Below are 24,266 nucleotides of genomic sequence, written 5' to 3' on the forward strand. Positions count from 1 at the left end.
GCTGATTTTGCTCCGTTACGAGTATCACCGGAGTCCGGGATGAAACGCCGGAATTTGAAGCTTTTCCAGAAACAGGTCGGTGGTTGGTGTTTATACCACGATCCGACTTCGTTAGAGTTTTTGGGCTGAATTTAACGGCAGACACGTTTTTGAATTGCGGGATAGAAGTTCAGCCACCATTCTGTAAATTTGGGAATATGAACAATTTTTTGAAAATGCCTGTATATCATAATCACACCCCTCTAATTTACTCTTTATTGGCCACATTGTTCTTAACTATGTACAAGGCAATTTCCTAAATTCGATTAATCTCTATGTATTCTTCCTAATCGATATATTGTAAATAAATTATTATATTTAAAATAAAATTTCAATTAAACTTAAATAGTTATAAATTATATAACATTATAGCATAGATTGGCTTTCGCAACCAGATTTGTAAAAATTATCTAAAAAATGTTGTTATTGAAAGGTGATTACATGTCTGTTACAAGGAGTTTAAAAAACATTGTAATTGAATCAACAAAATTTGGAGGTTGTTACAAAATATATGTTATTGCAATACATTATATAATCGTTGCAGTAGATATAAGATTTGGGCCCAAAATTGGGGCGGGCTTGTTCAAAATTTGTGAGCGGGCTTGCTGAAATTGTTTTCTTGGCTGTAAAAAAAAGACTTATACAAAACTCACAAGCGGCTACACCACATTCACAAACACTTGAAGAACATACAGACTCTCAAACACTTTCCACTGCGACTCTACACCGAAGATTAAATCTTTGTAAAGATTAAAACTCGAAGAAGATTAAATCTCAGAGAAGATTAAACCTTGAACTGTATGTATTTTTCCCCAAATCATATTCCCTAATTTTGTTTCAATTCACTAAATTTAATCTCGTAGAAGATTAAATTTGTTCGATTATTGTTTAATTTACCTCATTTCTTACTTTTTTGTTTATATGTTATTTTGTATTTGGGAACTTTTGCCGATGTTACACTATGTGTTAATTAGGATGTATTTATTAAATTATTTTTTTGTGTCAATCGTGTGTTATTATGGGTTCCGAGTTGTATTGGGATTTGTTTGGAATGGCGGTGGTATGAAATTGTGACTGTTATTGCTGGATATTTGCCTAATACTCGACTTGCGGTTACTGGGATTTTGATACAGACTACTAGTCTTATGTATACTGTTCCTATGGCTTTAGCTGGTTGTGTTTCTGCTCGGGTAAATTGTTTAAATTTCTGTCAATTTTTACTGTATTGTTTGATATATGGTTATTTGATTAGGGTCGTGTTTGATGTAATTGATTCAGATGTGTTATTGAAATTCTTAGAAGAACTTTGAGCACAGTAATCTAGTGACTACTTATTTTTCTCTGTTTACTATTAGTAAGATAAGGTCGTCGCTATATGGAGAAAGTGCGGCACAAGGTAGAGAATACATTAAATATGTGTTAGACAATGTAAAGAATACAATAATTGGAACAAATAATATTCACATATCATTAGTTTTTTTATCTTGAATATTTATATTTCTGCGGTTTCATGATTTTAGGTAACAAGAAATGGAGGGAAAAGGCAGAGGTCAGGTGTAGCAAGATTAAAATCATGGAGCCCTGTACTGTTGAGTTATAATTGAGAACCCTGTAAAGACATATAACAATAATTAAATGGAAATTGGCCTAAAAAGCTTAACTCTATATAGCTAGTTGTTATGCACCTGATCTTCCCTTTTTAATTAATATACACTATTGGTCGCCATTGTTGATTCCAACTTACTTCTTTTTTCCCCTGCACATGCTATTAGCATCTAAGTTGGTCAATTTGCCTTTTTGTTTACAGTTTATTATCAACTAATATCTGCACACTTTCATTTGTTTCCTCTTCTTTTTATTCCTTACCTTGTATGTCAATATTGCAGCATTGCCTACTCAACAAGAAGAATGATGGTGAACATGGTTGAGACTCTAATTCACACTCTTGGTCTTTCTTTGATGATATTAGCTCATTGATTAAAAAAATTCCTTACTTTTCATCTCACCTTCTTTTTCTCTTTCTCGCGTGATCTATGATTGAAGTCACCCTAGGCGCATCAGTATACTTCTTCGCCTTTTGTTTTTTTTTATCTGGTATTCTAGGCATAATTGGCCCTTCGTGGGATTGGTTTATTTTATTTGGTGCCAAAGGCACATCGGCCCTTCGTGGGATTGGTTTGGTTTACTTGGTGCTCTAGGAACAATTGGCCCTTCATGAGATTAATTTAATTTATTTGGACTGCTTTAATTTATTTGGTGCTCGAGGCACAATTGGCTCCTTTGGGGGGGTTGATTAATTTGAATAGAATTTGGATCCAGTTTTAGTTTTAGTTTGATATTTGTTATGAATAAAGTTTTTAATGTTGGATTTATATATGGTTTGAATTGAATCTTTGTTTTAGATTAGATTTCGAGTTGGTTTTATTAGGTTGATTATGAATTTTGGTTTTGGATTTGGATTCAATTTCGCATGCAGTTTTGGTATTATTTTCGATGGTTACAGATTTTTTGCTTTGGTGATTTAATTGCTTTGTTTTCTCTTGGATTTCTGCATCTTTGGACGATTTCTCTTTTGTTGTTGCGTTCTCTTTTGTTCTTGCATCTTTGGATTCGTTTGAAATTTTTCGGTTTGTTTGGATTCGTAACTTTGATTTTGGATTTGTTTGGATGCTCTTGAATCTGGTGTTGCGACTTTGAATTTCTTTGGTTACGTGGCTCCGTCTCTTGATTGACAAACTCCTGATTCAACGTAGTGAGTTTGAGGGGGGTGTTAACATATATAATTTTCTTATTATTGAATAGTTTCATTATTGTAATACTTTACTTGTTATGATAATTTTCTTTTATTATTGTTTGGTTGTTGGCTAAATAAGTCTCCCTTATATTGTAACTGACAACAAGTCATATTATAATAAAATCCTAATTTTCTCTTTCCTCTATATATTTGATCAAATATATCTCATTTTCAAATATTTTTGACCATTTTAAGTTATAAGTTTACTATTTCATATTTCCGCTAAAATGTCATATATATATGTTACTACTTCACTATTTAAAATAATTAGCTACTTAAATATCAATTTATATATCTTTTGACTTCACTGTTTAAATGTTGTTTTTTTTGTTCATCAATACTGTATGTAATAGTTCTAAGGATAAATAACATAACCCTAACATTATTGTAAAATATAATTGTTCAATACCACATAAAAAACATAGTCAAAACAATTCAAAAGTATAAAGAGTAATTGACATAACTCTATAATAAAAGCATTAATCCAAACAAACCAATTCAACTATCTACTACCAATCTAATCTTTTCTTTTTGAGTTTGGGCCGATAGGACCACCACCACATGTAATTTTGTTGTGTTTGGATTGCTTGCACTTACTGCAACACCTTACTTTTTCTTCTTGAATATGCCCCATCATAAACCTTTCGTTTATTTTTTTCTCGGTCTGTCACGGTTTCTAATAAGGGGGGCAATAGTTGCTCTAGGCTACACAAACAAACAAGCAAAATGATTTTAAATTATTATATCAAATTACTTGTATGCTTAACTATAACAATCTTTTTCATACAAATACATCTACCCAATCATCAGCACCTTCCAAAGGTACCATCTCTAAGACATATGTTATCTCTTAATTATCCACCAAATAGTATCTAGCACAATATTTATTTAAGAAACCGCAAAAATAAATTAATAACATTGATATGCCTTAACAACTAATTTATTATTTCTTTAATTTTCGGACACTAATTTAACCCAACTGGATCTGATTTGTTGCAAAACACATACTGGCAAGGGAAACCCCCCAACTGCCATTGTACACAGATGCATATTTTTTTGTTAATAACAACAATGAAAATAGAAGATTGAATGTTTTTAACTTCATATACCTTGTCAATAACAGCTCATGCCACTTTGTACTCCCATCTTTTCTTGAACATAATTTTCAGTAATTTCTTGGCGCTAGGTTTGAAGTATTCATAATCTCAACCAACACATGTAGTTCTTTTTTTGAAATACAACCCCATGGCCAACTAACCGTATATTATTACTAATGTGCAAACATGTTTCCCCCTAATTTTCACAATCCTATTATTAATGTTTTTTGAGAAGTTGTTGCTCAGTTATTTGCAAGAGTTGTTATGATCAAATAAGGCTCTACACCAGTTTTTAGGATCGTAGCCCATCAAGTACTCAAAAGTTTTAAAATTTTCCACCATCATGTGTGCCTATAATGAAAAAATATTTACCTAACAGGTTTTAATTGATGAAAACTATTAAAATAAAGGAAAAATATGTAGTATTAAGGAATATCACCTCTAAGTGTTTAGTTTTATAAGTTCTAGCATCATTCAAGAACATAGTGTCAACTTTAGAGCCCTTTAAATGTGATTTGAAGTTTTTATACATGTATATGTCAAGAATTCAAAAATTAATGCAAGGCATGCACTAAAAGGGTTAGGTAACAAAAAACATCAATATACAGTTATATTATTTAATCATAAAAAATGTTATGTTTAATAAAAGAGAATAAAAGGTAAACAATTAAGAACTATTACCTCTCAGCATTGGACGATATAATTCTTCTCAATCTCCATGATTATGATGATTATGAGAGAACACATGTAAGTGAAAGGTAAGGGACATGCGTGTCTTACGCAGGAGTGTAGACACCTAACATAAATATTTGACAGGTTATATTACGCGATCTCTTAAAACTAATCTTTAAAATTAATTACTAGTGTGTTACCAGTATATTATGTATATTATTGGGGACCTTTTAGTCAATTTAAGTAGATAATATGTTAGTATATAGATTATATGTATATGAGTTATATAAGGGTAAAAATTTAACTTTTGAACATATTTATAATTATAAAATAAAATGGATACATTCGTAAAGTAACATATTAGTTTGTAATATATTATACAAATCTTTTAATATCTTTTACTAATTTATTTTTTAAATATTTTTATTATAATTATTTTTTGAAAAGGATAAAATTTAGGATCCTCTTATTCAAAGCTTTGAAACCTATTGATAAAAATTTAATGTATCAGCATCATTTACCATGAATCGTTTCGTAACCATCATTTTCCAAGAAAAAATCGTTGATAATTTTTTAATGTACGTATTTATACTCTCTGATTAGTGTTTCATCTCATGCGAATTAAGAGTAACTTTGTTGTATGTGAAAGTTGGTATTAAAGAGTTAAAACAATGATAATTATAAAATACGATAGTGATTATATCAAGACCTACTTCTATAATGAGAAATCTACATTGGAATAACAAGATTTTCATTTTTTTACGCCATTATCTTTTATAAAGTTTCAAGAAGAATTCAACAGAGCAAACATGTACTTTTTGGCTTTAGTTAAAGGTAATAACTTTAGAGCAAGATATTTTGAAAAAGTTAATAATAAAAATTATGGGGTATTTTGAAATGAAAATAATGCCGCATGTAGTTGCAAGAATTTTAAATCTAATTAAACATCGTAAACAATGAGCGACATCTAAATATACATCATTGTTACCTATTTATATAATAATAATTAAATCGGTGATCCGATTAAACCTTGCATGGATAATGTATAATGCAATATAATTCATTTAACCTCATATTATTGATTAAATTTGGTGCATGTAATGTGTCATCCTCTTCGTAGTTTAATACTAGTTTCCTTTGATCAATGAGTAGATTATCACATTAAAAGAACATTTGAGTGTGATCACACTTTTCATAGTCTAGTTCAAACAAGAGGTTAATAATATCACTCGTAAAATTATGATGGTTCAATCCTTTTGAGATCATTCATATTTCCCATACGGTTCAAATAAACTTGAAGTACACTTTTATCATTACCCGACCAAATATAACTGTTATGCCCGCTTTCGGTCATGGGCCCTAAACAGGTCCCTGTGGGTGCATTGGATGATCGGGCTCACACATGTGAGTTAGAATTGAGGATTCATGTGAGTTGGGTCAACACATGTGAGCTGAGCTCTCATATTAGAGTGGGGGCTCAAGAGTTGGTATATGAGATGGGCTCTCATATGCGAGTTGGGCTCTTACATGCGAGTTGGGCTCGTGACATGTGAGATGGTCCCTCACATATGAGCTGGGATCTCATATGCGAGCTAGGCTCACGACATGTGAATTGGGCTCTCACATGTGAGTTGGGCTCGTGACACGCGAGCTGGACTTAGTTGAAAGGAAAGGCGGTGCGGGCCGAGGTGACCAGGTCGGCCCGCATTAAAGGTCTTTGTGTGCAAGAGAACGAGGCAAGAAGAATAAAGTATAAGGCAGCCCGTTATGTGATATATGATGGGGTCCCATATAGAAGAGGGTTCACCGTGCCCCTCCTCAAGTGCATAGATGGGGACAGATGTAATTATATCCTGAGGGAGGTGCATGAGAGCATTTATGGCAATCAGTCGGGGGTAGCTCTCTAGCTCAGAAAATCCTCCATCAGGGTTACTATTTGCCAACACTGAAAAAAGATGCCTTTGAATTCTCTCGAGCTTGTGATAAGTGTCAAAGATATGCCAATTATTACAACAATCTTGTGGCTCCTCTCACATCCCTCATGAGCCCTTGGCCCTATGCTATGTGAGGAATTGATCTGATTGGGGAATTCCCGAAGGCTAAGGGGGGTGTCAAGTATGCAGTTGTCGCGGTGGATTACTTCACTAAATGGGCAGAGACCGAGCCTTTGGCCACCATCACGACAAAGAAGCTCAAGAAATTTGTGTACAGAACCATTGTATGCCACTATGGCATCCCTTACAAGTTGGTATCTAATAACGGGAAGCAGTTCAATAGTAAGGAGATGCGGGAATTCTGTGAGCATTTGGGAATTCAGAAGAGTTTAAGTGCAGTTTGTCACTCCCAAAGTAATGGGAAAACAGATGATGTTAATAAAATCATTAAGCACACCTTGAGGGCAAAGCTTGAGGAGAAGAAAGGAACATGGCCAGAAGAGCTCTCACGGGTCTTGTGATCTTACAACACGACCCCTAGGACTACAACTAGAAAGACCCATTTCTCTTTGGTATATGGGTGCGAGGCCATGGTGCCGATTGAAGTTGGGGGAGGATCTTTTCGAAGGGATAACTACAACTCAGAAACGAATGATGTAAACCATCGACTCTACTTGGACATGATTGAAGAGACTCGAGAGGATGCTCAGATTAGGATAACAGCATATCAACAGAGGATAGCAAGGCACTACAATAGCAAGGTTCGAGCCCGAACTTTTAAGGTGGGAGATCTGGTTCTGTGCCGGGTCATGCCAAATACCAATGTGGTGAGCCACAGAGTCTTTGGGACAAATTAGGAAGGCCCCTGCAAGATAAAATCAGTGCTTTGGGAGAGAACCTACCACCTTAATGATATGCAGGACAAGTTAATCCTGAGAGCCTGGAATGCGGAGCATCTCCGCAAGTATTATCAGTAATATTATTCTTTTCAGTCTTAATATTATCTTAAAATATTCCTAAGTCTCGGGGGTAGTGTTATATAGGTTCCTCCCTGAGACCACAAGCATGTAATCTTTTCACTTTCCATTATGTATGAATGAATGATTGATATTTATTTGTGCCCTAATATTTTAACACCTATTAATAGATCAAAATACCAGCATGTGAGCCCATCCTTGGGAGCCCATGCGAGGACAAAACAATTGCTTCATTAACATATTAAAATCATAAGTTAAGTCGGGCCTCAGCCTGCTTTACAACAAGTCTATATACCGAGCTGGGCCTCGGCCCGCTTGGAAAAATAGTGAGCACGAAACGGATTAAAGATGAAAATAAAACTATGAAAGAGAGAGAGGTGCCCACAGGATCACCTAGAAGCATGCCCTGTGAGTTTAGAACTGACTCTAAATTTAAGGATATCCGCGATGCGAGCCGGTTACCTTGGCTCACATCCCTTTTGTTAAAGCCTATAGTCTCAGCCCGCTTCTAGGGAAACAAACAGCCATACGTGGCCAGACAACAAGAATAGGCCAATAGGGATGCGAGTTTATTTTCCTTGGGTTTATTTCAAGTCTAAAAAGGAAACACGAGCTCGTGGGTGCGAGCCGAGGAGCCCAACCCTCTACCAAATAAAGACATTTGCCATACGCGGTCAGGGCTGTGAGAACCCTAAACCAGTAGTGGCAAATCTTATTTAAATTGTATGGCTCGCATTATGCGAAAAAATAACACAGGAACGAGATGCGAGCCCATGGGTTCAACTCGCTAATTCAAGTATACATGCAATATTTGTGAGTTAGCAGCGATGTGAGCCTATTTTACTTGAAATCATCATTAATTTTACTTGTTTTACCTAAAAAAGTATACAACGCTGCGAGCTGGTGAGCTCGGCTCGCTGTTAGGGTATAACACCCGCCATACACGGCCAGGGGTATGATAACCTTTGGTTAGTAGGGGCACATTAAGTTCACACGAAATAAAGAAAATTGACAAAAAAAATCAGTTAGCATGATAAAAGTAAATGTGGGCACTAAAGACTTGACAATTTGTGCAAACAAGTTATAAATAGGTGAGCCCGAGGGCAAGAAATTTCAAATACAACTGTGCGGCGAGTAGGGTGCCCGTTTACCTATTTAAAAGTCTATCATCAAGATAAATTAAACTAAAACTTGTCAACCTCTATCTCCTTCCGGGCCTGATCAGCTGCGAGCCCGGCCTGATCAGCTGCGAGCCGGGCCTCCTCGGTTATTTGGGCATTCCTCTCCATCTCCAGCTTCAGCTTCTCAGCATGCCTGGCCGTTCCATCACCTAGGGAACCCCAATCGAAGTTAGGAACCTTGCTGATGAAAATCTTCATAAAGTTTCTAGCCCCCAGGTTCCTGGCATCCGCGAGGGCGGCCTCACGGCCCGCGGTTAAGGTAGAAACTAACCCCTCCAGCTCGAGCACATTTTCCTCGAGGGCCTCTTTCTCCCTCTTCCACTCATCTGTGGACAAGTCATGGGCCTCCTTCTGGTCCCTTAGCGCCTTCTCATGAGCAGAAGACAGGTCAAACATCTTTTGGTTGTAATTATTCACAAGCTTAACCTTCTCCTGCCCATGCTCATTGACCTTGCACTGGAGGGACTTTACCTTGGAGTCCAGCTTTGAGTTGGTCTGGCTGATGGCTCGCATTTCTCGAGCCCTAGAATACTGGTGGTAGTACACTTCGGCAGCGGCCCTGGTCAGTGCATCGTTATTGGCCTCGAGAGAAGTAGAGGTCCAATTTTTCACATCTTGGTCGCTGACATTGGCCTGAGTGAGCCGGAAAAATGTGGTCGCGACTGCATTAGCAGAAGAAGAAGTGGGGAGGGGGGCATTAGATGGAGCAACCTTTTTCGGGTCGGGCTCGCCAGTTTTTCCATCCTTAGGGCCCCGATGCCTTTTTAGCTGAGGAGAGGGGGTGCTCAGTAAGAATGGTCATGCGAGATGGAGAATTAACCTGAGTGCGATCCGCCGTGGTCGCAACTGCGGGCTGTACTGGGCCCGAGGTCGCAACTGCGGGCTGTACTGGGCCCGAGGTCGCAGCTTGCTCGGCCTCCTCCATGAAATGAATGGGCGAGATGGCCATTTCTGAAAATAAACAGTAAATAATTTGTTAATTACAGCAAGATGCGAGCATGATAAAAGCTTAAAACATTTTAAAAGATGCGAGCAGATAAGAGATAGAAGAAATAAAAAGTGCAATATAAAGTGGGACGCGTGCAGGAAATATAAAGTACGAGCACACGAGCTCACATGTGCGACCCCGATATTCTTATCCTTCCTGGCTCTTTTTTTGACTTCTTATTTTTAGGAGTCAGTCTCACTCCTTCCTTCAAAAACCCACATGCGACCAGGTTCAATATCGTTATGTGTTTTAGGATATCCCTGTCCGCCTTGGGAAGTCCTAGAAGGCTGTCCGCATTTATTTTTTTATGTCCAGAGAGGACAGTGCGAGGCGGGGTGGCTAAAGATGGGTAAAAAAACTGAGTCTGAACTCGAGGCACCTCGTGAATATAGAAGTAGGGGCTCTTCCACTTTCGTGAGTTGCTCGGCTCGTTGTGGATGAGGTTTTTCTTGTTGAAGCATGGCTAGACAGAGAGATAGAAATACCCAAAGTCGTTTGGTGAATGTTTCAAGTTGAGAAAGTAACCTAGCTACCTCGTGGTTAGAGGAGGGTACCCGCACTTATGGTACATGATGTATAGAGCGAGGGCGGCCCGATATCCATTCGGGTTGATCTACAGTGGTGCGAGCTGGTAGTATTCACAGATGTCCTTAATGAAAGGATGGAGGGGTGAAGAGATTCCTAGCCTTAGCAAGAAAGTGGACAAAACCATGTGAGGCACCCTGCCGCCATTCTCCTGGTGGTTTAACCTATAGCATCGCATGTGCGGCCTGGGCAAGATAACGTGACCCTCGAGCTGGAATTGTTCGATGAGCTCGACCAGATGATTTTGAGTGAGCGAGGTGGACAGGTCGCGACAAGCGAGCACCTTTATCTCCTCGGCCGATTTAGAACTCTCCTCCCCATCTTGGATGACCTGCTTCCTAAACATGATTTCACCCTCAAGTTCGGGTTGGGTTGGAGGTATGTAAGGCTCGGGAGAAGCTGCAAGAATGTAGTTGTAGTTGCATGTTTTAAATTGGCTTATCACATCTGCCACCTCCTCGCTCCTGGGAGAATAGTAGGACCAATGTGAGCCGTCTTCTTCCCCCTCGAGCCCAATGATGGGGTATTCTGAGGCGACCGACTGCTTTCCTTTGTTGGTATCATAAAAAGCACTGCCCTGGTCGCTGTCAGTAGATTCAAAGTCAAGATAAATGAGGTCGAGGTCATTGGCTGCAACTTTCTTAAGGAGAGCCTCTCTCTCTCTCTTCAGCCATTTCCCTCAGAATCTCATCTGCTCGTTCTTTGTCTATAGGGGCGAGCTCGCGGCGTAAAAGTTCCTCCATACCAAGAGATACCAGTATCTTGGAAAGGTCCACGGGCCTATTTCTCCAGTCGTAAATGTTAGTCACCCTGGTATAGTCTTTAGGGTTAGGATCAAGGTGAATGTTCAGCGAGCCGGAGCCACTGGCTCGCATCGAGTTCTCAACTCGAGCAATGTTTAGGGCCCCTTGTGGGGTGATGGCAGAATAGGAAAAATATATTGGCTGAGACGGCCAGAGAGGGAGGTCAGCTCGCATTGAAAGTCCTTCGAGCCTCGCTGCTCGGGTGGGTACTTGGTTTAATGGAGATGGAGTAGCTGAAGAACGAGCCGGGCTGGCAGATGAATGGGTCGGGCTCGAAGAAGAACGGGACGAGCCGTAGGAGCAGGTTGAAGACGCACTCGACGTCTGTAGAAGATGGTGAATATTAATGTGTGGCCCTAAAAAAATAGAAACAAGTATGGGTTTGCACCTAAGTATCCTCATGTCACACACGGGGTCGCACCTAAGTATCTATGCGGGCAGACGGGCTCGCAGCGTAGTTCGTGATTGTGTGTGGGCTCACATCGAATAGGTGGTGTGTGCTCGCATGGTACGTATAAACAAATAAAAATGGATATGAATGATTGAAGATCAAAAGGGTACCTGCAGGTGAATCGTAGGATGATCATGATGAATCTGTTCCTCGAGAATATCGCCGTCGGTAGACGGTTCTTGTGGTGATGATGGTTTTCGCTGTGATAGATCCTTGAGCAAAATGGGCAGCAGTTTGATAAGTGTTCTTGGAATTGTGAGAACTGAAGTGAGAATATCACATATTTATAGGAGATAGGAGAGAGAAAGGGAAGTGTCGCGTGTCATCATCTCAGAGGATGACACGCATCCCTACGCCAGCTGTCCTACAGCTGTCATGGGTTTAAAATACATGACCGTTGAAGGGTATGCGAGGCGGTCGGGTGCGACCTCGTGGGCTCACACTCGCGGTGTCATAAAAGCTAATTTGGAAAATTCCTAGCCTCAAGATGCGACCAGGAATTTGGGGGGGGGGTAGTTGTTATGCCCGTTTTCGGTCATGGGCCCTAAACAGGTCCCTATGGGTGCATTGGATGATTGAGCTCACACATGTGACCCAGAATTGAGGATTCATGTGATTTGGGCCAGCACATGCCAGCTGAGCTCTCATATGAGAGTGGGGCTCATGAGTTGGTATATGAGATGGGCTCTCATATGCGAGCTGAGCTCGTGACATGTGAGTTGGGCCCTCATATATGAGCTGGGATCTCATATGTGAGCTGGGCTCGCGACATGTGAACTGGGCTCTCACATGTGAGTTGGGCTCGTGACGCGCGAGCTGGGCTCAGTTGCCCATATGCGAGTTGGGCCCGTGAGCCCACATCTTGGGGAAAATAAAGGAAACATCATATTTATTTATTGAAAGGAAAGTCGGTGCGGGCTGAGGTGACCAGACCGGCCCGCATTAAAGGACTTTGTGTGCAACATGGAAAGTGACTCATGGATGACTGAGTTGCTCATAAATTTCGGGGCTGACACGGGTTATTCCTGCAATTACGGGAAGAAATGCGGAGATGCCGCGAGATTTTAGGAAGCGTATGGAGCCGGTCGAGATTTACGTGACTAATTGGCTGAAGGCCTGACTTTATCATGGGCTTGGGCTGCACGGGTCGAATAACCCTAACCCTAGCCTATGTGACTTATTCCCCAAGAACTACGTGAGGCTTGATCCCTATAAATAGGGTACGTAGGCACTTGTATGAGACATGAGCCGATACTTGATAGAGAATAACAAAACCATATTCTTTCTTAAGGAGTCAACATACAAGCTCAGCCACCATCATACATAACCTTCCTCCGCCCTCAAACACCACCCTTGATCTTTATTCCGGCCAATAACCTCCAAAATACTGTTATACAAAATTCTCCCTATAATAGTAACTTTTAATATAATCAAAGTATATTAATTATTATATATAATTATAATAATTTCAAGTCTAAAGACCATTATATAATTATCGTTGTGAGAATTACTTATGACACTACAAACATGTGTAAGATCACATTGGCTCTATCCATCATACATTTACATGTACTTGTTTTTTGACTTTAGTATCATTATGCATATGATCAATGATATGTGATCATCGGTTAAAAAATAAACTAGTCTTAAAATATTATTATTGTCCCTTAATAATAATACTCGACTAAGAAACTTTAGGAGTATTGATATTATTATCATAATCTCATTATAAGTCACATAATTAGAGATACGAAATGCATATCATATTCCAGGGATATTTATTACTCTAATATTTATATCGCAGTAAAGAAAACATAATAAATTATAAAATGAATTATCGATGGAACATATCTTTAATAATCCAGATGCCTTAAACTAAAATATAATAGTGTTGCCTCTATTACACAAATACTGACAATATAAGTACAGTTCACAATAACAACCATGACTCTCGTGTGTGCGCAACCATGCTATAATCTTTCCATTCTCCACTTAAGTAGTTCTTGACTTTAATATATTTCCTTAATTCATCTGAATTAATGAGTACACTTCTGATCAGATGCTTTGAGATTTAGAATTTGAAACATGATTTGGGAATACTACATGATTTTGAATTTCGTTTACAATATGTGAGTTTAAATTCGGTTTTGGAATTTTATGGGTTATGATTTGGGTTTGTAATTGATGAATGGTGAAATACATATAGTGAATTTAGTGAAGTTATTATCCTATGAAAATTGCACAAGAGGATGTATCAGATTTTGTTGGAAGAAACCTAATAATTAGTGATATATTGGAATAATATTATGTTAAAAATTCAGAGTAGACATGTCGGAATGCATATTTTGTACATATAACTAGCCTTTAAGTCTTTTATCTGGGCTTTTAATCAGTCTTTTATCTGGACCGGTCTTGGTACGAGCCAAATTATTTCGCAAGCATGACTGAGCTAGATTTTTTAACAAAAATTGTTGGACCAGTTAAGACTAGTAAACCAGGCCGGGACCAGGCCGGGATGTTTGTAACCCGGTTTTTATCTAGTCATTTAGTAGGCGAGATCATACAGTCTTTTTAAGTCCGGTCTTTTTGTTCAACTCTACATAAAATAGGTAATTTCTATTTATAATAGATGTTTCATGTGCTTTTAAAATCATATCCATTCTATACGGCACAAAATTAAGAAGGAATTGTATTTTATTTAGCAAATTTTATGCACTTAAATGAGTATATCAATATGTACGATACGCTCCTGAAACTATTTGTGTTCTTACAAGTTATACCTGTCATATTGAGTACCACGAATATTTGGATAAAAGTTTGACGAATGAAAAAAGTAACTTGACTTAATAATTTATTTATAATATTTGTCTAAATTAATAAAATATTGAAATATATTATGTGTATTATTATATATTTGAAAAATAAAAAAAATAAAAGACTCGCTACTAATCAATCATAAGTCACTAAATTTTCTTAGATACATTTCTTCAGTTATATGTTTATATTATATGCTGGCAACAAAGATGATAGATGAATCACTTTTCGGAGGAGGGAAGACTACAACCTTCACTTCTAACTGTGTTGGACTCTTTTTTCTAGACGCACCTAATAACCCATTACGGTTTCCGCGTTTCAAAATAAAATGGTAGTTATCTTTGCGTATGATGATGTTACAAGAACAATGCATCGTTCTAAATCGAGACTTATTCACTTATGAATATTCAAATAGCAAAGCGGATGAAAATACTTAATCTTACATATGTTTAAGTTACAGGAGCAATGTATCGTTCTAAAACGAGACTTAATCACTTATGAATATTCAAACAACAAAACGGAAGAAAAAATACTTAATCCCTGTATGATAAAGTTACAAGAGTAATGTATCGTTGTAAAGCGAGACTTAATCAGTTATGAATATTTAAACAACCAAGCGGGAAAAAATACTTATATAAATATTAAGGTACAAATAAAAAAAGATGGGTAAAGGAAACGAGTAAGAGAGAGAGTGTATAATTTAGCATGACATGCCAAAACAAGGTGCAAGACTGCAAGTCCCTTTCAATTTTTTTATGTAAACATTGATGACTGAATCCGACGATTTTAAACATCGATGATTAATATACAAATTCGTGCAAACCCTGATGACTAAAATATAATTAAGCCATAATGTAATAAAGTCAATAAAACATGTGGAGAGAGTCACGTGTAATGTAAGTACCGTGAACCTATTAAAGAGGAGAGAGTAGTAGTTCTAATATGCTACTACTGTCACAACGTCACTCGATCCTAGACTCGATCTGATTTCAAATGTACATATTTACCCCAATTAAATTAAAATTAAAATTAAACTAAAATAAAATAAAATTAATTCCCCCTCAAAAAAGAATAAAGGGCTTGTTTGTTTCCCACTTATAAGTCTAACTTATGACTTTCAAGTTCGTAATAACTTATCGACGAGTGTTTGTCGACTCAACGTATAAGTTGAATTGACAACTTATAAGTTGATAAGCTGAATATTAGCAATGATGTTTTTTTTACTCAACTTATTTTAATTTTTCTCCTTTTTATTAACTTTACTTTTAAAAAAATATGTTTTTAAATATTAATTTAATTTAAAATTCATGAATTAAGATAATTTTAATTTTATTTAAAAATTGTTTATTTTATTTCATTTTAATAAAAAAAAATCCGACTTATAAGTAAAATTAACCAAACACTTGTATAACTTATAAATGTTCTTTTACTTATCACTTAAAACTCACTTATTCATTTTAAGTCGTAAATTACTTATTTTAAGATTTATCGAACGGCAATTATAGCTCAATTACATAAATGATAAAACCCTAAAAACGAGTCCAATTCAAAACCCTTCCGGACACCCAAATTCAACCCTAATCACTCTTCGTACAGACATCTATTTAGTTATAAATACTCTCTCTCTCTCTCTCTCTCTCGTGTATTCCCAAAGTCTCTCTCTCTCTCTCTCTCTCTCTCTCTCTCTCTCTCTCTCTCTCTCTCTCTCTCTCTCTCTCTCTCTCTCTCTAAGCTAGTTTAATGGAGATGGTGACTCTCAGAAGTGAACCTGTGGCTGTTAAGAAGCTAATTGTATCTACTTTTGTTGTTGAAACTGTTCTTGCTGCTCAAAGATCTATGCTTTGCTTTCTCTTGCTGGTCAGAATTGTTTCAAGTTTCAATTTTTTTAAATTTTGCCCCTCTTGCTTGCTGAATTTTATTCAAAATTTTTTTACCGTAATTTACTGTTCTTATGCTTGATAGCTACTTTTTTTATTGTTATGTGCTTGTGTGTGTTTTTACTTTAATACTTGTTATGGGCATGTTTGAATTTGTGTTTTTTAGTCGAATTTTGTTAAGGGGTTGTGTAGTAAACCAAAGATTTTTCGACAACAATTTTATGAATGCATCCTCGATTCGTCTAGAGAATTGTGATTTAAGGGGTTGTGTATGCTGGTTTAGAGTAAACTAAAGATTTTATGAATGCCCCCTCGATTTGTAGAGAGAATTGTGATTAATACTTATCAGTCCAGTTACCAATTATCTCTCGTACTGTGCTGTAAAAAGTAATTACTTGGCTTTAGCACAAATTTAATATTATGTTACACCTGCGTAGTTGTGAAACGTGCACCAATTGAATTGTGAGTTTGTGCTTTGATTTAAAAAAGCCTAGCAATACAAGTGGGAAGTAAAGAACTAACTGCATTGACCTCCCTTTTATGAACAAGATGTTGACCAGATCTAATTTTTGAAACCAACCTTAAATTTTAATCAGCAGAACTTAGAAAGTACCAATTGCGAGGAAGATTGTGTGAATTTCCTTTACAACAAGATGATGGTTAATAATGAGCGTATTTTAGTGGTATCGGCATTTGATTTTCTTGAAAACACGTGCATTGAAGAGTACCTACTACACTATGACTTGTTTCTCATGGACAATATTATTTTCCTCTGTATTCGGATATTTATTACTTGGTCATTATTATATGTGTAAGAGCAACTCTAACAGCATCTTAGTTCAATCCTTCAAATTACAATAAAATAATTATCTGTATTTGATTAGATAAAAAAGGTGAATGAGGAAACAGAAATGGCACTTACCAACGATCCTTCATATACACTTTACCATGATTTAACTGTATATTCTACTAGAACTTATGACCAGCAATATTTCCTATATGTCCTTGTATCACATGTGAATGAAAAAACAAAAGCTCGTCATTAGATTGGGGTATACTTTTTTATGAGAAAACATGATAGGATAAATGTAGGGTACAAGTATTTGGATCTCTAATTTCTTTATTGGTAAAAGTAAAAGAATAAAGATAATGAAAAAGACAGGGGGAGAGGTAAAGTTTTAAAAATTGGCAATTAAAAGTAGGTCCCATAGGGCATAGAACATTAAAGTTTACTTCAAATTCACAGTTGGCTGATAATATTTGATGATAAATCTTAAGCTCCCTCAGGCTCTTCGTTTCCTGTACCTGGCCCTGTTGCTGTAATGCACCTTCACCTTCAGCTGCAAGTGTGGTTTTAATTAGGTTCAATGCCATCCTGCTGACCTGCTCTGAAGTTAAATATATATTCTTGATTTGTACTAAAGTTTTATATTCAGGGTGGTACCCTGGGAAAGTTAGCATATTTTAGCAACCTTATATCGAAACAAGAAGTTGAACCCTTTTTATCTATTTCAATTTTTTAAAGTGTAACCTCTTATCCTAGACGTGTTGTACCTATAATTCTTCCTTTAATTGTATTACAAGTATAACACATTCGCTGAATGTGTGAACAATACAAATAGATAAAAACTGCCCTTGTTATTTTTATTATTTCCCCTTCTATTAACTTGTTAAGTTTATTTTTGAATCCATGTATTTGCCTTAAGCTTATGTCAGTTTATTGCAGTACAGTATTTTTTGTTATATTGGTGTTAATTGTTGAATAGGTGCACGGAATATTCCTTGAAATACAAAATGTATGAAGGTGCATATTATGGTGATTGAATGAAATGAGTTTATTTTTGTAAAACTACATTTCTTATTAGTACATCCAAACAACTTTGCAGGCTGAAGTCCTACTGAAGAATGAAGACGGATTACTGGATTTGATTGGTGGTGATCTAAGGTGATTCATTTTTTTAACATTTCCTATCTACAATTCTTTAATAGGTCTAGTAATCTTAGTCCCTGAATTTGCAAACATAATTTTGCAGGTTTCCTGTGGATGAACTAAGCAGAAGGAAACGCCCCGAACCAGAAAATGTGGATGGCAGTGATACAGAGGATGACGGTGAAGATGATGATGATGTAGAACAGGATGATGATGAAGGAGATGAAGATTTCTCGGGCGAAGAGGGAGGAGAGGACGACGAAGAGGGAGATCCTGAGGAGGAACCAGTGGCAAATGGTAACGATGGCAGTGACGACGAAGATGATGAAGACGAGGAGGATGGTGGTGATGATGACGAGGATGGTGATGAGGAAGAGGATGAAGAAGAGGACGATGAGGACGAGGAGGATGCACCACCAGCTAAGAAGAGAAAGTAAAGTAGATTTAGTTAGCCTGTTTCTATTTACATTTGCTTGGAGTCTGTAGTAAGAACTAGGAAGGAGTACTTGGTTTTTATCAGTCAGTTATCATGATGTAGGAAATTATCCTGTTGGCATTCTTAACGACTCATTTGACAGCTTGTAATGATGTGTTTCTCTTTGGTACATCTTATTTAGAATTGAGTAGTGTTTTGTTCATCTAATCTTACTTTCATTATCATTTTTCCTATGCATATTCTTGTAAGCTGTTTAGACCAAGGAATCCCAAAAGTCGAAGCTCTTCATGTATCGGAAAGGTAAAGCTCTTCATGTATCGGAAAGGTAAAGGCAGCCTGTTTTAAACTCCAATGGTATTGGCTAAAATGCGAGATAAAATGCAACTGGTATCACCATGTTTCATTGCAAGATATTTCAAAACCATAACCATAGTCGGTCCTCTCTTCATATTTCATGTGATGCAAGTAAATTCTTCACATTTCATGTGATGTAAGTAAATAGTTTGGACCCAGAATGTCTAGAAGACTAGCACATTGAATATGCAATTGTAGTGTATAGATCTTTTCTTTCTTTTTTTTTATCGTAGGGAACGCGCAACCGCTATCCTTCGGGTGCGCATTGGGTAAACCCCGAGGATTCACGCAATAGTCTGCAAATCACGTGAACCAAGATAATCCTCCCGTGAGATTCAAACCTGTGACCAAGATGATGGTCATCCCCTCTTTAACCAACCGAGTCAACCTAAACGTTTCATTATAAACTTGACTAGTCAGATGTATTTGAAACTGCAATTTTAGTTTTGTAACAGATAAAACAGGTTAAGTGCAAAATTAGTGAGAACCCTGAAAAATGGCGAAATTAATAAGCAACAGTTTCAAATGCACAGGCATTTAGTATATTTCTCCTGCATTATCACACTCAATAGTCACATATATACAAGAAGTACTTGCAAACTTGTACAAGAACAAAAACTAGTCACTAACAATCTGCAGAGAACCAGAAACCATGCCTACTCAAACAACCAACTTTCACAAGGCAGTCTTGATTCTTGTCGTTTTGACGATATTCGCGAAGAACCTTACGACGGCAACGTATGATTTGGGGAAGAATCCATGCATTCAAGCAGTTGGAGGAGTAGAACTAGGGTGTCCAAATGAGGTGATGGAAGCATTTTGGAGTGTTCAGACAGGGGTGCTTAGTAAACAATGTTGTGCTGAGTATCTCAAAGTAGATGAGAATTGTTGGTCCAAAGCCTTTCCCTATAACCCATTTTTTCCTCCTTTGCTTAAGGCCTATTGCCAAGGCAAGAAAGCCCACAACTGATCTGTCACAAAGCCCATTTCCACTTCCTCCACTTGGGCTGAGCTTTGTTTCTTTGGACTTTGGTACATGGTCCAAATGAAAAGAAAATAAATTGCTAGTAATTTATTACTCTATTACTCATTTTCAAAACTGATGTCTCATTGCTTTGACCAGTTTTCCAAATTGTGAAACTGTATTTCTTTCTTAATGAAGTTTTCGGGCAAGTGATAAGCGATTGTTGCGGTATATTTTATCGTATAAAATTTTCGCAATGCATATAGTCGTCGTTGATTTTTGATGAGAATATATAAGGTTTATCATTTAAACTTTTTGTTAAAATTTTATCCGATATCATATGTTGCAACAACCGTTTAACGGGAACTAGGAAGGCTAATTTAATAAATAAAACTTAATTATAATTACAAATATATCGTGATGTACACATATTTTGTTCGTATTAAACCAGTAGATACCCATTTACTAAGCCTCTTGAGATCAAATTATACCATTTTTTATCCATTACGCACCTGAATAGCGACTGCGTGTTCACTAAGATAGGAAAAATATATATATATATATATATATATATAAATGAAAGAAATTGTAGGAATATTGTAGTGGGCGTTTTGGTTTCTGACATATAGTAATATTGTATTTGATTTTATAGTGCACCACTTTTTATTCTTTATTTTTGGATTATTACATTAAATATTATCTGGGATGACAAAAAGTTTATACTACATCATCATCAAGATCCGGAATTCCTGATTGAATTATAATGATGCAATTAGTCGGTCCGACATGTACACATAACGATTTGCAACTTCTGACATCGGAAATGTAACTTTTCCTTGATCTTTTATAAAATTGATTGGATTGAAACTTAAAATAGACTTTGTCAAAATTTGAAATTAACTTGCATATTATGTCCTTGAAAGTTGCAAGTCATTGAAGCTTACTAACTGTACTTTTAGAAAGGGTTTTAATCCGTCATAATCGAGTGCCATGTAATACTTATCTAACACGATACTCCAAAACTCTTAGATATATCTTAAAAGTTTATATGATTTTTTTCCTTCTTGTGGGGAAAAAAATTAAATCATCGAAAAGAAAAAAAATGTTTGAATCTGCATTTATAGATTCGACGCCCCTGAAGGCTAAAATAGTCTGTCCCTGACACTCGATTGTCAGGATCGTCACGAGCTCGCTCGGCTCGAACTACTTAAGCTGGATTTGACTCGGCTCGCTTTCAGGCAGATTTTCTGGCTCATTTAATTAAACGAGCTGACTTAGCCCTACTCGTAAAATTTAAACGACTCGAGTCCGGGTAGGCATTTAGACTCGATTAAACGAAAAATTAAAAGAGTGGGATAAACGACTCGACTCTATTCATGAAATTAAACGAGTCGAGTTCGGGATGAGGTTTATACTCGATTAAGTGTAAAATTAAACAAGACGGCTCGTCCTACCAATTAAAATCAGCTGGTTTAGTTAGATGACTCGTCCAACTTGTTAAAATCGGTGCCGGTTCGTGAAATTAAATGTGTCGAGTTCAGATAAAGGTTTGGACTCAATTAATTAAACGAGTCGGCTCAACTCAACGTGATTAATTTCGACCCAAATTATGCCATACTTCAAAACTCGTCTCACTCCACCTGAATTACAACCTTAAGATAACGAGGGAGATACATTTATCTTAATAATTATTAATAGTTATTTAAAATTTTTCCGTTAAAAAATTAAATTTTGTGTTCGGTTTAAAATATTTTAGATGACCATGACAAAAGGGAAGCACGTACGGTACCGGGTCAAAGTTTTGATCTTTTGATTCTTATCAATCTTTGAATTTTAGATTTTGGTGTTTGTTTGTTTCAGTCACCCGGAGAGAGTATAAAATCAGATGTAAAACCAATGAAAGTAAAAAAAAACAAGTATTTAACAAAGAAATATAGCTTACTTTTGTTCGTTCAAAGAATCTAACCACAAGTTTAGTAAAACTAGCTTTATAGCCCGTGCAATGCACGGGCATGTTCTCTAATGCGTGAATTGTGTTATTTTAATTGTAATTATCGATGATATATTCATGTTGTTTCATGATATATCAATTAACTAAATATCGGTTTTTATGGAATTGAGATCGATGTCGTACTTAACGTGTTTTTTCTCAAAATAAATTGAATATGCGGCAATGAAATCGAAATATACGATCAAAATATTATACAAATGACATCACACATATCTCATGAAAATAATTACAATGAATGAAATATTGCGAAATTAATTAAAGAGTTACTATATTTATTTACATGATACAATTAGTGATACAAAATACAATAAATATGAGGTAATTATTACTTTCCATATTAGAAAATGTAATGATTGAATATGAAAGCCGACATATTAAATATAATATTTTATAATTAATAAAATAAATATTTTTTTTAATATATATCATTTTTAACCAACAAGTTTAGTAATCAACAAGTTTACTAAACATAAAATTGTTATTTTACTAAACATGAAATTGTTATAAAATTTTCAAAGAATCTAACCAACAAGTTTAGTAAAATAAAACAAAAACATAACAAAATGATATAACCTATTGCTAATCTTTCCATTATTCCTTATCAGTAGCACACATGGATGTCTAATGTTAAATTAAATGACTTTTACTTGTATAATGTGATATGATATTTTACAATAAACGTATTTCAATCGAAAATGCTAGCATATTCAATATGGATTTAAAATCGTTTCAGAATGCCTATTTTTTTTTTATAAATTATATAAGACATATAAATTCACAAAGAAAAGCAAATATAATACGTGTTACTTAAAAATATATTTGAAATCCGTTTAAGATAATAAGATCTCTATCTGATTAACGAAAATGACGATGTTTTAATATATTTTTTTATTCAAATCAATGAGATCTCTACCAGATTAATGAAAATACGAATGTTCTAATATATTTTTTTTACGGAAATATCAATTTCATTTCTATTAATCGAGTTGAAATCAGGTGATACAAACTAGAGCGGGCAATTTGGTACACGACACGTGAACACGACACGAAATGACACGAAAAATATGGATATGGGTTTTAATTTTTGGTACACGAAACCCGAAATTACATGATAGATTTAGTGTCAGATATGAGTTTCAATTTAGATACACGAAATTACACGAGATAATTATATTTATAAATTAATATATATAACACATGCATATATTTATGTATATAATATAAATATTTACAAGTTTTTATTGAATACTATGTAAATATATATATATATATATTTATATTTATATATACACTCTCCATATTTCATTAAATTATATATTAAAATAGATTTTTTTATATATTAGATGTATATATATAGTATATTAATTTTTTATTTAATATACACGAAAAGTACACGACACAATTTGAATCGGATATGAGTTTCACATATGGGTACACAAAATCATTTCGGGTCGGATATGGGTTTCATGTTAACGTACACGAAATACGAAATTACACGACACGAAAGTACACGACATGACCCGATTGTCCGCTCTAATACAAACGGATATATTTTTTATCTTCAACCAGAAATAAGTACTAATAGGTTTTTGTAATTATATTCTTAGAAATTGATGTTGCAGTAACTGTTGCAGCCGTATAATAACTAATAACACTGAAATTGAAGACCTCTGATTTGTTTTATGTAATGTCTTTAGAGATAAAACGAGAGGGACACTCCAGGACAATGACTTGATACTAACCTACTACTCTCTCCGTCCCAATATACGTTTGCTCTTTTGATTTTCGGTACTGTTCACGATAAGCGTTTGACTACTAATTTACGTCTAATCTATAATATCAAACATAGTCATGAGTGATTTCGTTGAATTCGTATTTATCAGTAATTTAATACAATGAAATTTTTATATTTAATACTAATACGAATTTAAAAATATTAACGATCAAAAATATACATTGACAAACGTGTCCAACACAAAGAGGAAACGTTTTTAGAGACGGAGGGAGTAACATATACATTTCACTTACCCAACAATACGAGTGCTTTCACGAATTTAGAGTTATCCTCGCATATTTATTCACATGTAAATTGCATCTATTGTCCGTCTAAGCTAAGTTACCTGCCGTAATTTGATTTTGTACATTCACCTAAATGACAACTACTAAAATGATTAGGGGATAATCCAGGGGTTAGTGGTGAGATATATTGCGAATCGTTAAGTATTATGACAAAAGTTTATTGCGAAAGAGTCCCGATCCTGACAATCGATGAAAGTAACCATCCCGATGAAAAAATTTCGTAGATAGATTTAACACGAGAAATAGATTTATTGCAAGTTTGAGTTATATTTTATGCTTT

General features: G+C 35.8%; 1 protein-coding gene across 1 annotated transcript; it reads left to right on the plus strand.

Annotated features, from left to right (window-relative positions):
- Positions 1 to 15,872: 15,872 nt before the first annotated feature.
- Positions 15,873 to 18,790, plus strand: LOC141703128 (uncharacterized). The gene is made up of 4 exons (XM_074506727.1): positions 15,873 to 15,989; positions 16,050 to 16,192; positions 18,099 to 18,157; positions 18,246 to 18,790. The coding sequence occupies exons 2-4, from the start codon at positions 16,076 to 16,078 to the stop codon at positions 18,577 to 18,579; spliced, it is 510 nt and encodes a 169-aa protein (XP_074362828.1). The 5' UTR covers positions 15,873 to 15,989; positions 16,050 to 16,075; the 3' UTR covers positions 18,580 to 18,790.
- The last annotated feature ends 5,476 nt before the right edge of the window (positions 18,791 to 24,266 follow it).

Source organism: Apium graveolens, unplaced genomic scaffold (genome assembly GCF_009905375.1).
Source record: "Apium graveolens cultivar Ventura unplaced genomic scaffold, ASM990537v1 ctg6252, whole genome shotgun sequence".
Lineage (NCBI taxonomy): Eukaryota > Viridiplantae > Streptophyta > Magnoliopsida > Apiales > Apiaceae > Apium > Apium graveolens.